Source organism: Gymnogyps californianus, chromosome 20 (assembly GCF_018139145.2).
Source record: "Gymnogyps californianus isolate 813 chromosome 20, ASM1813914v2, whole genome shotgun sequence".
Lineage (NCBI taxonomy): Eukaryota > Metazoa > Chordata > Aves > Accipitriformes > Cathartidae > Gymnogyps > Gymnogyps californianus.
In genome coordinates this window covers 7,248,548-7,264,813 of record NC_059490.1, presented here as the reverse complement: position 1 = coordinate 7,264,813, position 16,266 = coordinate 7,248,548, and the positions used below count along the sequence as shown (strand labels likewise).

Sequence of the window (16,266 nt, the reverse complement as noted above, 5' to 3'; positions counted from 1 at the left end):
CCCGCCGCCCCGCGCCCCGTTCGCCTCCTCCTCGCCCCGCTCGGCTCCTCCGCGCTCCGCGCCCGGCTCCGCCCGGGGGCCGGACGGGGGCGGTGGAACCGGCCTGACACCGCCCCGCGCCCCGGGGACGGGGGACGGGCACCGCCGCCGCCGCCGCCGTCGCCGTCGTCGTCTCCCGGCTGGGCTCCGCCTCCCCGCCCCGCCGCTGTCGCACCGGGAGCTGGAGCGGCCCCGACACCCCGGGGGGCTTGGGCAGCAGCGCCTCGGGCGCAGCCCCTCCGGAGGGGGGGGAGGCGGGGGGTGGGAGCCACCGGACCGGGGACAGCCACCCCGGGGGCTCGGGGAGCATCACATCGGGCAGAGCCATCCCGGGGGGTTTGGTCCCCACCGCATGGGGCACAGCCACCCCAGGAGTTTTTGGGGGGCATCGCATCACAGGCAGCCAGCCCGAAGGCTGGGGCGCAACCTGCAGAGCCCCCCCCCGCCCTCGCCTCAGCCGCAGCCTCCCCTGGCCCAGGGCTGGGCTCTGGCTTTGGGGTGGGGGCACACACCGTGCTGTCCTCACTGACCCCGCATCCCCTCCTCGGCAGCGCTGGCTCAGCCCGGGGTGCCCCGGGGGGGGGGACACCAGACTCCTGCACGCAGCCCGGAGCCACGGCTGTGCCCCCGAGCGAGGCCTGGGGCGGGGGGAACGGCTCCCATACCCGCTCCTGCCGCAGAAAGCGAGCCGTGTCCCAGCCATCGCCCGCAGAAGGGCTTGAGCTGGGCGACGACGGAGCAGGACATGGAGGGGCTGCCCTGAGCTCCCCCCCCCTCATGCTACAGGCATGGGGTGGGGGGGAACACATGCTCCTGTGGCTTCATCTTGCTCGGAGCTCGTGCCCCAGGCTGCAGGCAACAGCAGCCCTCCAGCCCGTGGTTTCTAACCTAGCAAGAGCTTGGAGGAGGAAGAATAAAAGCAAATCTGTCTGGCTCCAGCCCCCACTTCACTCTTTCAGAAACCAGAGCAGCATATGGGAGTATTTGCCCCTTTCCCTAGAGAAGGAGACGAGCAGATGACAGGCTGCGAGCATGTGTTAGTCCCACCAACGCACGCTCCAGCCAGCTTCCCATTAAGGGCGGCAGTTGCTCCAGACCCAAATGTTAGCAGTTTTCAATTAGCAAATGGCAGAGGAGAGGGATTCCTGGGGGACACGCTAAGCGAGTCAAGCTCTATCACTTGTCACTCAAGGAGCTCACGTTACTCTTCTCCCCGAGAGGCTCTGCTTAAAATGAAATCCTCCAGCAGCCCGGGGGGGGAAGGCAGGCAGCCTGCCTGCAATCGCTGCCGGAGCTGCCAAGAAGGGATGGGTGGCTGATTTCTGGGGTTACCCTGAGGGATAACAGGTTACCCTGCCACTGCCCGAGCTGCAACAGGGCTTTCGCTCCTGACACCCAAATAGCAGGGAAGCTCGTAGCGGCGTACGTCGGGCGTGAACTGCCACTGCGGGGTCTTTTTCCGAGGGACGTGACTCTAGCTGGCAGCCTGCTCGGACAGCGGAGAGCAGGGAGCTCAATTTTAACCAGCTCCCAGAGAGCCTGGAAACCCCACATGTAAAAATAAATGACACTGGGCAACCGTACAGAGAGCAGCAGGGTGCACCGGGCACCTCCGAGCTGTCACGGGGGTGGCAGCCGGGGGTTGAGATGCTCCAAGGCCGGCTTTGCTCAGAGCTGTGATCCCCCCCAGGGCAGGATCTACAAGAAGCCCCTCGGTCAGTCTGGTTCTGCCACTAAGTCACAGCACGCCCTGGAGCCAGGCTCACCTCCCGACAAGAGAAAGGCACTACCCCAGACACCCGCCCCAACACGCTGCGACCTGGCCCCGTCTGAAAACCGTCCCTGGACACCGCTACGGGACTGGGTTCGAGCCAAAAGGATGGGGCCTTGGCATCCCGCGGGGTGACGGGACTCCCTGTGCCTCCGCCGCAGAAGGCATGGGACACGCCACTCCTGCAAGCTTAGAAAGCCTGCGCCTCCGACAATAGGCATGAAACAAGAGCCGAGTTTTATCACTATTTACTGCTTCTCTTTGATGTTTTAAAAATTTTTCTTTCCTAACCTCACTGAAGAGCATCTCTGCTAATTAGCCAGGAGCTGACAAAGCCATCAGAAGGCGCTGGCTGTGCAGGCAGGACGGCTGGGAGGTGTCAGACCCTGCAAACAAAGATCCCCTCCTTTTCCCCTCTCCCTAAGGAAAGCCTTCCCCGCAGTCAACATCACAGCCAGGCGTTTGTCTCGCACAAAGGCGACACTCAACCCCCGGGCAGGGCAATTCCCTTTGTAGAGGCGATATGTTCTCTGTCCCCCGTGATGGGTCAGTCCTGGAACCCATCTGGGCTCGGGGAGGCCTCCCGCCTTCTTCCCCCGGCCTCTCCCTGCCCTGCACCCCTGCTCCATCCCTCTGCCTTGTATTTAACTTAAACTGGAGGGACAGAAAACCTACGCTCCGGCTTCTAAAGAAGTTAAGGTGGAGCGTTTGGCCCCGGGGAAAGGAGCGGGGAGAGTCCTCTCCCTGCTTCTGGGGACTCGTGCCCAGGGAAGGCACGTAAGGGGAGCGAGGCAGCCGGACAGACGGACAGCAGCCGCACCTTCTGCCAAGCCTCGTGGGAACGGGGATACGAGCAGGACAGAGGTGCCGCAATCAAATCAAATCAGCTCGGGGATCAGCAGGCGGTTTGGGCCGTGTCCTGCTGACAGCGATGGCCCCAGGTCAGCAGGATCTTATCGAGCACGGGAATGGGGACGGGCTTTCCCCGGGTGACAATGAACAGAGGGGACCCGCACCGGCCGGGATGCACCAGACGGGACCAGGCAGCCTCATCCCCGCATCACCTCCCCTACCTGCTCCCTTCCAGCCCTGCCTTCCTTAGCAGGAAGAGCCACGGGGACACGGCTGATCCACCACCAGCTCCGCAGGACGAGGGAACAAAACAAGGATAAAGGGAGAAGCCCCGAGACCTGCAGTTTTCACCGGGAGCTTCTGCAGGGAAACAAAGCAGCAGACGTGAGGAATGCAACTGGCCTCTTTGCCCGGGCTGCTCTCTGCCTCCGGCAGCGCGGACATGCCTCGGCTTGTCGTTTCAAGAGCTATTGTTGCTCGGGGCTGGGGGCCTCTTTGTTTCCTTTACCCTTTCGCCAGGCTTGGTCACAGCCTGGTATTAAATTATTCAAATCATCTCGTTGGGCTTCACAGCTGAACTCCTGCACGGAGCGCACAGGCTGCGAAATCCCAAGGGCTCCAGCCCTCATCGGTGAGTCCCCGGCCCAGCACAAAGCACACTGGTTCGCACTGGTTCCCCCTGCCCAGAGCAAAGGGTCCCGATATTCGAGCTGGTGACACCTCCAGCCCCAGCACTGCTGTGCAAAGGCATCATTAAGCCATAAAACAACCCACCTAACACCAGTACATCAGTGGGAACAGGGGGGCTGCCAGGGGGCTCACCCCTGGATTTGGCAGCCCAGCTGGAGCAGGGAGAGCCCAGCTCTCCGGGCTGCACGTCCCCTGGAGCAGTGGCATTTTGGTGCCACCCCTGACAAGACAAAGGGTGGCAGAGACCTCTGTCCTGCCTGCCTGCCGTCCCAGCCAGCCCGCAGCCCTGGCGAGGCTGTAGCAGGAACACCAGCCCCTTCTCACGGGATGTGTTTGGAAGTGGTGTGGGGCGAGGGGAGCCCCGAGAGCCGAGCACAACACAGCCAAGAGAAATCTGTTGCTGTAGGAGCTGGTGCTGCTGCCAGCTCAGCACAGGGAGGAGAAGCAGCGGCCCAGAGGGGCTTCGAGGCAATTTAACCCAGCCCTGCAATTATTCTGGTGCCCAGGTTGGTCTGGGAGCGGAGAACACCTTCCCCTCTGCCGACACCGGGCTGCCGGAGCCGTCCCTGTAACCTGCAGCACGAGGCGAGTGCCAAGGGACTGGCAGAGCCTTTGAACGCAAGGCAGCTTCCCGGGCTAGCAGGGTGTAACCACCTGAAAAAGCAGCTCCACAAGAAACAAAAACGGCAGGGAAAAACCCATTCACCCACCCTGCCAGGAGCCAAAGGAGGAGGCTGCGTCTGCAGTCAGGGCTGCACACGCCTCTCCTGGCTGGATGGGACCTGCTCCCTTCGGCAGCCGGAGCCTGGGAGGCGAGGGAGGAAAGAGCAGGAGACCTGCAGAAATTCATTACCTTTCACATGACAGAGGGATCAGTCGGCTTCTACCATGAGCCCGGCGAGGTTTCCCTCATTGAAAACAGGAAAGGATCACAAAAATAATTAGAGAGATTTCATCTCAGCCAGCTTATGAAAGCACTGACTTTATACACAACAGATTGGCAACAGCACAAAGATGGATGTGAAAGGCAAGAGCATTTGCAATGTCAGACAGATCAGAGACAGAAGCTCATCAAAAAATGGCCCAGGGCAGATGTAAGTTAAAAAAAGAAAAGAGGAGGAAAAAAAAAGGAAAGGAAAGGAAACGACCCTTCTGGAGATAAAAAATGTAACTCCTGCCTGTGACACGGTGATATGCCCCCTCCTGCCTGCAGAAAGGATCCCTGGTGAAAACTCATCATCCCCTGGAGAGATCTGGGTTAAAAAACTTCAATTACGGACAATCGCTCGCTGTGTTTTGCTGCCTTCCGCTAGCTCAGCTGGGAGCCAGTGAGCTGGTCAGCAGCAGAATTTAGGGGCCTGAGGACAAATGTCAGCTGGAGGATCCTCCAGCGAGCTCCTGGGGCCAGGGGAGGCTGTAATTGGAAAGCTCCAGGCAGCATTTTGAGAGAGCGAGCCGGGCTGTGCCGCACGGAGAGGCTGCTCGCGCCGGGTTCGGCCAGCCGTGTAGGCCAGGACCCTCGAAAGCGTGATGAACAGCTCAACAAATGGGTGAAACGTTTTAAGGGGGGGGGGGATGGGAAAGGACAGACTTCTCTAATTAGAAAAGAGGTTTGCACTTAGTCACCCAGTGTAGCGCCTGGGGCCCTAACTCCAGACACTGCTGTGCAAAGGCTGACAGCTCGCTCAGACACCAAGCTGTCAGCCCGGGCTTTGTAACCGGAGACAGTTTCCACGGGGGGGGGAAAATCACCTCTGTGCTCCTCACCCTTCTACACAGGCACTTCCAGCGGGGAAGGGCAGAGCCCCAGCGCAACCCCCTTGAAGGCAGCACCGGAGCTCTGGGGACGTCCACCCCACGGCACGTCCAGGGCAGCAGCTCTCAGGCACTGGAGGTTCACAGCGATCCTCGTTGATTCAATAAGTGAGCCCAGCTCTAGTTCCGTGGGAACCATCGTTAGGAGCTCCCTGTTTCCAGATCGCTGCCTTCGGAGCGCAGCTGAGGAGCTCCCAAGCCTGGGGACGCAGGTCGGAGCCAGGCCGTAGCGGGCAGCAGCGAGAGGACAGGCATGCTGGCGGCTGGGAGGAGCCCCAGCATCTATACGATGAGGCTGGATGCGGCCCCTCTCAACTCAAACTCACTGGGAAGGCGACTCTTCCACGGCAGCTGAAACACAAAAGGCAACGACCAAGAATAAGCCGTAAGCCGCCATCTCGATGAAGCTACAGGGCGCAGTGCCCTGCCCCGCAGAGGCCAGGTACCCAACAGATGGGCACTGCAATCCCTGTCCCGCTACCCCAGGAAGCCACTGCAAGGCCTCAGCAGTGGCACAAGCAGGAGGCAATGCCCAGCACACAGAGCCCAAGCAGGAGGAAATGCAGTCTCTTGAGGCTTGCTCCTCCTCCTCTCCAGCAGGCCTGGCTTCTCCCAGTTATTCCTGTGTTTGCAGTGGGATTGAGAGAAGGGCGCAGCAGCGGCCTCACGATAAGGTGGGCAGAAGCCCAAGCCAGTCAAAAACGGTGTTGGCCACATGGGAGGAAACCGCAGGGCGGTGCAGAACTGCCGCCCCAAAGGTGGAGCACTGCTCGTCTGTGCCAGCACCCTCTCCGGACCAGATCACAGCCAGAGCTGACAGCAGCAATGACATCACACGTGTCTCTCGTGTTCTCTCTGGAGAGGTTTCCAGGCAGACTGAGCTGCATGAAAGCCCAAAGTCACATCTCAGCTTTTTACAGAGCTCTCGATGCCTTTTGCACCCTGCTTAATGAGGGATGCTGGAGCAGGCGAGGCTGCTGCCCTGACACCGCTGCTGCTGAGTTTGTACTTCCAGTATCGGGCAGGCGGGTTGAGGTTTCGGACTGGGCAGCGCAGAGGAACAGCAGTGGGGCTGCACGCTCACTCCCTGCTCTTCTGGTGCTGCAGGTGGGAGCCCACAAACCAGCTGCTGCAGAGCGCAGGGTGACTCCGGCAGCGGAAGGGGAGAGCAGCCTGCAGCCTTCCTGCAGAGACAAAACCCTTTTGCTCCCATGACAAATGCCCTACTTGTTCCCGAGCCCGGGAACTCAGCCGTTCCCTGTCCCCTTCACGTGGCAGCGCCTATCACGTGAGAGCTCGGCACTCGCAGGGGAGGAACGGGAGCCACGGCCAATTCCGCTGCGCTGGGGCAGTCAGCTGGGCCTCCTCCCCTCCGGGGTGTAATTAGCCTCCTTGAAGTGGGCTGAGACTGGAATCCCTCAGCCCAGCGCTGAGGCCATAATCAGCCTGGCAGAGGACGAAGAAAGGCCCCTCCAGCCGTCTGGGCCAGGCTCCCATCATACAGCCAGGCAACGGAAGGGCAGGTCACGCCATGGGCACGTTTTAACCGTGCAGCGATGCTGCCTTTGGCCCGAGCAGAGAAGAACCACAAAACCATCGCTATCTTTTCCAAACCACAATGGACAGCCAGCAGCCAAAATGACGCCTCAAATCTCAGCTTCTATTTCAGCAGCATCAATTAGAGAGCTGCTCTTTTTGGATACTCGGTGGACTGCCAGCACACCAGGTCCCCACCGGCCGCAGCTTGGCCAGCCCACCTGTCTGGGAGTGCACGAGACCGCCTCTGCCATCCCTTTGCTCCTCTAGCCCAGTGGAAGCGGCAGCTTCACGGTGCTGCATAGCAGAAGGGGAATTTTTATGGGCTTCAAGTTATTTCTATTCATCTGCAGCTCTAGAGGGACTAGAATAACACAGAGCTTACGTGCCAGGGTTACTCGGTACAGGTCTGGTCACAAGGCATTGTGTCTGGCTGGGCCCTCATGGCAGAAATCACAGTAACGAAGCCTCTACTCACGCTTTACTGCCAGCAGCGTGTTCCCGTGGCAGCAGGCTACGGAGGTCACCAGGTATGGATGCGTCTCCTCCAGCTGCACTGGCCTCGGCGCTCCCGTTTCCTCGTCCTTCCTGCCCAGGCGTCCCCTGGCTCCTTTCCCCCACGTGCACACCTCGCCGTCTGCAGAGGGATATATACACCTTGCTGCACCCAGAGCTCACCAGCAAACAGGCCTCCCATCTCCTCGGTACCACCCTGGGCTATCTCCAAGGCCTGCCTTGGCCACAGCACGGACTGCAGGCAGAGGAAAGCCAGGGCCTGCTGCAGCCCAGGACACAGGGGCTTCAGCCTCACCTGCTCCAATGGCCACAGTGAAGGCATCCCCACAAGCCACCACGGTGACCTTCATTGCCTGGAGCCCCACAACCAGGTGGGGTACGCGGCTGTTACGACAGGAGTTGGTGCCCAGTTGCCCGTGCTGGTTGCTCCCAAAGGCGTAACACTGGCCGGAAGCTGACAACAGAGACGAGAGAAACAACTGAGTGTCACCCGAGGATGCACTGAAGCCCCTGAAGCTCTTTGCTCTCTACCGTGCTGAGCATCCTGCTCCACAGAGCTCCAACATCGGGAGCAGGGTGCCTCCTGAGCTTCTCTGAGGCCTCTGCCCAAGGGAAACAGAGGCAGGAGGAAGACAGCGAAAATGCAGGTTCCCCCTCAGGGATTTGGGCACGCACCCCTCACCTGTGACTGCAGCCGAGTGCGCTGTACCGATGTCAGCACACACAATCGGCTCTCGGTTCAAGGGGGCCGACTGGGCACACATGAACACGGTGGCCTCTTCCACCTGGTACTCTGGGGAAGGCTCCTCTGCTGAGCTGATCCGATCTAAGCCCAGCTTGTTACACCTGCACGGGGAAAAGCACAGTTCAGAGCCGGCTGAACGCAGCCTGGCGCAGACACCCCGGAGACAAATCCTGCCCTAGCATAACCGCACCACCAGCAGCGTGATGCTGGGGCGTAGGATCACACAGAGATGTCTTCTAGAGCCCCTTGCTTCCTCTTCCTGCTCTGTCTTCCATGGACAGGCCCAGGAGGCTGTAGGCAAGCTCTGGAGCACAGACTCTTCCCCCTCTTACCTGTTGCTCCCACAAGCAAGAATCTGGTTCTTCACTGTGAGGACCATGGAGGAATCGATGCCGCAGATGACCCTCTGAGCCTCGTGCTCTGGTGGGACCGTGACCTGCTGAGGGGAGTTGTGGCACTCCAGGGTACCCAGCCCAAGCCGACCTGGCAGGAGGAACAGAGCAGGGCACGGCTGATGGCAACACGCAACCTGAGCACAGCCCCATGAACAACGGCATCGACATAGCTGCTGCAAGAGCCCAGCCTGGGACCTATCGCCACAGAAGGCAGTGAAACCCAAAGCACGGGGGCCCTGGTATGCGGTGAAGCAGCTGCAACTCTTCCACACCCATCTAGCCTGGCACATCTGGAGAGGACTGTGGGCAAGCAGGGCCAGCGAGGGGAGTGGGAACAGGCAATGGAAAGCATAAGCCCTGTTTTGCAAAGCAGATATCTCTTACCATTATCCCCCCTGCCCCAGGCAAACACTTCCCGTTCGTTGGAAACCGCCAGGACGTGAGACGCGCCACAGGCCACCTGCACCATCTCGTAGCCCAGCAGGGCCTCCACGATCTTGGGCTGGCAGGGGAAGAGCAGCAGCCATCAGCCGAGACCTCCCTGCCTGCCCGGCTGCTCCCATCCCTCCCACCCGGGCCCCCCCCCCCCCCAGTCTTAACACAGTGCTGGCAGCATCCCAGTTTTCATCCAACACAAACACCAGAGAATTTTTTTTTTGTTCCAAACAGTCTTCAAAGGGTTTAGAGACTACGTGCACACAGCACAGAAGATAATGCCAACATCTCTGGGGCGGAAGAAAGCAGCCAGCACAACCGTTTGGAGAGGGAATAGGTTCAGCCGAAGGGTTGGGATTCGCCCCCCTGCCCATGTGGGGAGTGCCAGGGGCTGTTAACGCACGCTCTGAGCAGGCAGAGGCTTGGTGCAGGATGCGTTGGCTGAAAGGCTCTTGTGCAGAGGAGCTGCGAGCTATCGGCTACATATTCGTTAGGGTGTGGAGAGACCAGGGTCTCCACGTTTCGCCCAGCCCCTGCTGTGACCTGCTGTTAGATCTGACACCTTGCCACAGCGAGCCTCATTCTCATTATCTTCTTCAAGTGAAAAGCACCATTTGTTGGGATCTGGCTGCTGCTCCCAACTGGTCTCCCCTCCCCAGCAATAAGCACCAAGCAGCTCAGCTCCGGACGGAACAGGAACGAACGAGCCAGCTGACCACAGTGACAAACGGCACCAGTCCCCGGGCTCGGCTGGAAGCCATCGGCTGCTGCCACATCCGAGGGCAGGCGAGGAAGAAGCTGGAAGGGAGCGACGGGCCCTCAGCCCTAGTGTTCCGAGCCAATCGGAAACACACAGCTCTTCTTTAAATACTGGCTCTTTTGAAAAATAACTTTTCTCAGTGAACCCTGGCAGCTGCAGGCCAAGAGTGAAGCAGGCAGGTGTGTGATTGGAGGCAGCCTCCAGGCTGGGTGCCTGCCAACAGCAACCACAAGGCAGCTCTTGACTTCCCCCGCGCTCAAAGGGATCATTGTGTAGGGGGGGGGAGAGAGAGAAAGAGAGAGGCAGGTCGGGTCTTTTAAAACCCGCAGTGACAGGGAAAGAAGGGGGAGGGAGTCGGATGCCAGAGCATGCCTGGGATGCACGTCCCTAGAGCTAGGATGAGCCCTCTCGCGTGGCGCAGAAGGCACGATCCATCCTCCATCCTCGGGGAGCAGCGCGCCCAGCACCCTCACGACAAACCTGGCTTACGTCCGTGAAGTTTCCGTGCCCCAAACAGCCATTGCTGCCGCTGCCGAAAGTCATGATTATCCCCCTGTCTGGAAAAGCAGAAAGAAGTCATGTTACTGGCACGTGCGAGGCCCTGCAAGGCACACACAGCCCGTGGGGCTGGGCCGTGGCTCCCAGGACAGCGGCTCTGCTTGGAGCCACTCTGGTTCATAACTTGCTGCAGGGGCCAGAAGCCTTCAGCGAGCTTTCAGAGAGCAGCAGCCTCCATGTGCTGCGACAACTCGCCAAACAAACAGCAGATGATAGGAGAGCGCTGAGATAACATTATTGCAGCTGTGTACGCAGGAGCTGCTAACTTCACGGTCTGTCAAGGTGTTAAATACACAGAGGCACTCACTGAGCAGCCGCCCAGCAGAGGGGTGGCAGGAAACGCCATGGAGAGGTAGGACAAACCCATGCCTACGAAGTTTGCCAGTTGCATATCTGTCATTTGCTGCCCTGATCCCCAGCAGAAGTGCAAACAGGGCTCCCAGAGGACCATTGGGAGGGCTTTGCTCCACAAACACGGCCTCGGGCTGGTGTGCGTGCTCCCCTCCTAGCCAGAACGCCTCCTGGCCCACTCTAAGGGGGCTTCAGACCCTGCCTTCCTGCGGCTGAGGACAACCGGCCCTGCAGGAGCTCACACCGACTTCTCACTGCAACGCCAGTCACCGCTGGGCACTGCTTGTGTCTGCGTCACACTCACAGAGTATGTGACAGAGAAAGGCTGAACTTTCCAGACACTCCTCACACTGCAGTCCCCACTGTACAGGCCAGTTCTGGCTTCAGGTGACACCAGTGCAGCCAGGACAACAAATTTGTGGCCCTTCCCACACCAGACAGACCTTTGGGACCAAGTTGACCAGTGTGGCATCATAGGAGGACCATGCCTGCCATTTCTGACCCCCACCTGATGTTACAGGAGAGGCCGCAGAGGCCTTCGTGTCACCCCAGCCCAGTGCATCTCTCGGGTTCCTCTCTGAGCAGGCTCCCCAGGCAGTCACGCTGCATTTGCAAGCCCGCTGCCATGCAGAGGGGTCTGGGACTCAGCCAGGCGAAGGCAGGAGGCAGCAGCTCACCTGTGAGGCAGGCTGTGAAGAGATCACCGCAGGACACGTGTTTGATGGTCACGCCAGACTGGCCCTCCAGAAAGCGGGACACAAATTGAGGCTGGAGCTGCTCAGTGGCTCCTGGGAGAGAAGGGCCTCCCGCAGCACCCATCGGGGGAGCCTGGCGGAGAGAAGTCGTGTCGGCTGCTGCACCTCCATGCAGCAAGAGCTGGGTTGGAGAACTCAGATGAGCCCCTTCCCACAGGCTTAGCAGTCTTACCCACACCCTGGACCGGACAGCGGTCCTGGAGGACGCAGTGCCAGGGCCTATGCAGTGAGCAGAAATGTCTCCTCCTCAGAAATCGCACATCCGAGGCTTCCACAGCCACTGCCTGCCCCAGGTTCCCCGTCACTCACCTCCCACAGGATGAGCCGCCCCGATTTGGTGACCCCGGCCTTCTGCGTCCTGCCGGCAGACACCTGCACCACTTCGGTGTTAAGCATGGGCAGGCGGAGGGGGGTGGTGATCCCGCTCCCCCAGGTATAGATGGACGACAGCAGAGGAGGGATTCCTGTCCTGGCTGAACCGCCTCGAACACCTATGGGTCAAAGAGAAATCATCAACGCAGATCCCTGGCTCTCCTCTCACAGGAAAAGAAATGACACCAGGCAATCTGGGTGCCAGCAGAGCTGCCTGCCAGCTAGCAGAGCCAGACCAGCGCCAGTCCAAGGCTGGCAAGGGGCTGCTGGGGAGCTCCCAGCCAGGGCTGAGAGAAACACATGGGAACAGCTCCTTGTGTTTTACCCCAGAATTGAGGGAAGCAGCACCACGACAGCTCTAGCTAATTGTTACCAGTGCCAGCTGCATTGCCCTGCACCGGGACATCCCCCCCAGTACTCCCACCTTGTTCCCTGCCTTTGCTGGGAACTTGATTTAAGGGTTCAAAACTTAGAAGAGGCAACTGGAGAAAGAGTGGCGCTTGGTCCCCAGAGCCGAGGTGCCCGTGGGCTCCTCCAGGGCTCAGAGAAGGTGACATCTCTTAATTTCCTCTCTCCAGAAGCTCGAGTGCCTCTCTGACCCCCTGTCATCCAAAGGAAAGGGTCCTTCTGAACGGAGCTGTGTTGAACACACCATGCCAGGACTCACCCCTCGGCCTGGCACTGCTCACTCGTCCCCCCGTCCGGCTGTGGGTCACTGTCGGCACCGGAGCCAAGGGTTTTTCAGGCCTGCCAAACCAAAATCCAGTCCTTAATGTCAGCTCGGCCCCAGAGGTCCTGCAGAGCCCTGGATCACAGAAGGTCTGGGCAGAACTACAGCATAAGTCACGGCTGAATAGCTCACAGAATTGCCTCGGTAGGTGCTTTAAAGCACCTGAGAGAGGGGAGTTGGCATCAGTTCGCTTCCCCCTGAGCTCAAAACACTCTATTCACTGTTACTGCGATGACAAGCCCACGCTTGCCATGGCACCTGCCGTGGTCCTGAGCCACCGGGCCAGGCTCGGCCCGCAGCAGCTGCCCGTTGGGTAACGCAGGAGAGCTGCATGGGGACAATGCTCTCTTTGGAGCTCGTAACGGAGACAGTGAGGCGGTCAGGCACGTTGTGGGCTGTGGCAGCCCCTCCCAAGGGACGCTAAGGTGGCAGTACCACTTGCCTTCTCATTTTGACACTGCCCACATCAGTGTAGAGGTTCAGAAGGGGCCGAATGCAGATGGCCTGGGCCATGATCTCATTCAGCTGGGGCCGCTTGGAAGGATCCAGGTTCAGCATGCTGAGGATAAGCTGGCGCAGGTCGGGGCTGTATCTATCCGATATTGGGGCAAACGTCCCGCTCATGATCTTCAATACTAAGGCAGGAAGATTCTGGAGAGAAAACAAGAGAGAGACATACAGTGGCTGGGCGGTCAGAGGTGAGGCTAAGGAGCAAGAAGTTCTCAGCACTGCCCTCTGCCTTCACACCTCCAGGCTCAGTGAGAAGAGTGATCCAAGCATACATTTTCACCTCTGTAAGAGGCCACGGCTCCCTGTGCTACACGTAAACCATATCCCTCTTACCGCAGCTTCAAAAGCCCTCTTGAGGCTGGCGAGTTCATACAGCACACAGCCCAAAGCCCAGATATCACTCTTCTGGTTGTAAGGCTTCCCTTCACAGAGCTCTGGGGAGATGTAGCACGGAGTTCCCACAACCTAGAAGAGACAAAGAAATTTACCATGCTGCTCTGAATCTGGGGCAGCGAGGTGGAAAGAGAAAGGCTCAGTTTAGAGCCCAGCGCGCAGGCTGGCTAGAGCACCACCAGGCAAAGCTTAGTGGAGCTGGGCTTTTGTTCCCTGGTGTCAACATCTGCCTGACAATCTCAGTAAAAAACATGAGGATTTGCCTTTCCGGTGACCTCCCTTGCACATACAGAGATTACCTCTAATTTTCCTCCTATCCACTTGAGAGAATGAGAGCCCACAGCAATGAGCGTGATATAAACGTCTAGTCAGATTAGACCAGGTGGGGAACGATCTTCAAGTCTCAAGCAGAGAGAGGAGATTAAGACAAGGCAGGACGGCGGGGCACAGCCAGGAAGTCAGTTGCCAAGCATGTGTCAGATGAGCCTGCAAACACCACCCCCTCACTGTGACAGTAGGAGGAACCCTGTCTACCCTCACCAGTGGGCCCAGACACCCCATCCTCTCCCAGGCGTGGGCAGGCAGGTCTTTCTCACCTTTCTGCAGCCCACAGAGCTGCAGCAAACTTGGGCGTGAAGACATCAGCCTGTATAAACTCCAAAGAGCAAAGCAGCGTTGCAGCACACGGATGGGGCCTACTGCAAGTATGCTACATCCAACCCCGCTGCCTACAGCAGCTTCCAAGAGACTATCGTGCTAAGTCCAGAGTTTCCAGCCTGCTGCCACGGTGGTAAGCAGTTCCCCTGCAAAGCCAGGCCACTCACCGTGTAGGCTTTACTCTTGCTGCTCAAGATTTTGGAGATGCCAAAGTCTCCGATCTTGACAATCATGCGATGTTTGTCCAAGAGGATGTTCTGAGTCTTCAGGTCGCGGTGCAGGATCTGCTTGGTGTGAACGTGGTGGAGAGCCAGGAGGATCTGCACGAAGAAGTGCAGGATGGTATCCTCATCCAGCAAGGAGTTACAGCGCTTATGAATAAACTCTGCTAGCGTGCCCCCTGCAAAGAACAACAAAGGGCTATCGGCAAGGGTGGCTGCACAGGGCAGCGCAATCCCGGCCTAAAAGCCGGGGGATTTAGCTGCGGCATCTTAACAAGCCAAGCGCATGGGAAAAAGCACGTCCTGGTGGGACACGCAGCACGTCCTCCGATGCTCCTGAGGCCGTGCGGAGAACAATGGCAGCACAGTTGGTGGGACGAAGAAACAGCGAGAGAGAAGTCACTGTTGACATATTGTCAAAGGCAGCAGGAAAAGAAACGCTAAAATTACAGCTCTTGGAGGAAGACATAAACCTCGATGGCAGAACAAGATAAGCCTGTTCTGCAAAAGAGAATTCTTGCAGTCTGAGAGGCCACGTGGCACGGAGAGGCCCCTGTCGAGAAGGGGAGGCCCAGATTCAGGGCTCACGTACAACTTTTAATAAACCCTCATGCACACGTTGATTTCATCTCAAACTCCACAGCAAATCTCGTTAGAAATCACACCTTCCCACGCAGAGCTGTGGGACCAACAGTGTGGCCGAGAGCTGACACAGGGAAATGTATGTGAAACCTAAGCCAAGGGCAGATGGTAGCACGCTTATCGGCAACAGAGGTGTTAGAAATCTCTTTGTTTTGGATACGATTAGCAGGCGTAAGGCATAGAATCACAGAATCGCAGAATGGTTGAGGTTGAAAGGGACCTCAGGAGGTCATCTGGTCCAATTCCCTGCTCAAGCAGGGCCACCGACAGCTGGTTGCCCAGGACCATGACCTGTCTTTTGAATATCTCCAAGGATGGTGACTCCACAACCTCTCTGGGCAAGCTGTGCCAGTGCTCGGTCACTTGGCTCATGGTCAACTTGGTGTCCACCAGGACCCCAGATCCTTTTCTGCAAAAATGTCTGTTCAAGAGAGATGCGTTTGGACTCTTTGGGGGTCCGAAGCACAGGATTCTTACAAGGAGCACAACATGGGGCCACAGCAGCCTGACCAAGGAGAGCCGAGGGCTTGGTATCCCCTGGACCTGCCGAGGAACCAGCTACAGGCGCTGGGGGAGAACAGGGCCCACCTGGGGCGTACTCCATGGCGATCATGAGCGCCTTGTCCTCCAGGAAGTTCTCGTAGTACTCGATGACGTTGGGGTGGCTGAGCAGCTTGAGGACCTGGCACTCGTTCTGCGCCGCCAGCCGCTCGTCCTTGCTCATCTGCTCCACCGGGATCTGCTTCAGGATCACCAGCTTCTGGTCGGCCTTGCGCAGGCACAGGTGCACGATGCTGCGGGGACAGGGACATGGCCTCAGTGCAGGACAGGCGGGGGGACAGGCTCTGGCCACCACCCTGGGGTGACACATGGCCCCGGCCCTTCCCGTTGCCATGGTAACAGGGCCTGCAATCCCCCCCCCCCGGGTGTCACACCCCCAGTGCCGTGTCACCCCATCGCCATGGCAACAGCCAGGGCCTGGACACACACCACCCCCCCCCCGGGTGCCACACGCCGGCTGACCCCCGCGTTGCCATGGCGACAGGGCCCGTGCGCCTTGTTGTCATGGTAACGCGGCCTGCGGCCTCCCACCCCACCTCGCTGTGCCATACGCCCGGCGCTCCCCCCACACGCGTTGCCACGGTAAAAAGGCCGGGCCCCCCCCCCCCCGGTGCCCCCCCCCGGCGCCACGGGGCCGCCCTCACCCGAAGGCCCCTCTCCCCACCACCCGGATCCGCTCGTATTTCTCCATCACTGCCCCGGCCGGGCCCGGGCTCCTCCCGTCTCCATGGAGACACTTCCGGGAACCGCTACGGCGGCCGCGGGTGGACGAAACACCGCGGGCCGCGCCCGTTCCGCCCACCATGTGTGCAGGGCCTGCGAGGGGCGGGACGGGGCTCCCTGCTTCGGCCGGGAGAGAAGGTAACGACACCCCCAAGGCGGCCTGGTTGGGCCCCCGGGGTGGGTGGGCACCCCAGTGCCACGGGGAGCCAGGTCCCCTTGGGCAGCACCCTGGGAGAGGG

At 59.4% G+C, this 16,266-nt stretch overlaps 1 protein-coding gene across 1 annotated transcript; it reads right to left on the bottom strand.

Moving 5' to 3' along the window:
* Positions 1 to 4,984: 4,984 nt before the first annotated feature.
* On the bottom strand, positions 4,985 to 15,995 carry NEK8 (NIMA related kinase 8). The gene is made up of 15 exons (XM_050909029.1): positions 15,949 to 15,995; positions 15,332 to 15,537; positions 14,048 to 14,280; positions 13,164 to 13,295; positions 12,763 to 12,971; positions 12,258 to 12,337; positions 11,528 to 11,709; positions 11,141 to 11,291; positions 10,035 to 10,111; positions 8,744 to 8,861; positions 8,297 to 8,447; positions 7,902 to 8,065; positions 7,515 to 7,673; positions 7,182 to 7,340; positions 4,985 to 5,518 (listed from the first exon to the last, which is right to left on the bottom strand). The coding sequence occupies exons 1-15, from the start codon at positions 15,993 to 15,995 to the stop codon at positions 5,490 to 5,492; spliced, it is 2,097 nt and encodes a 698-aa protein (XP_050764986.1). The 3' UTR covers positions 4,985 to 5,489.
* Positions 15,996 to 16,266: the final 271 nt, after the last annotated feature.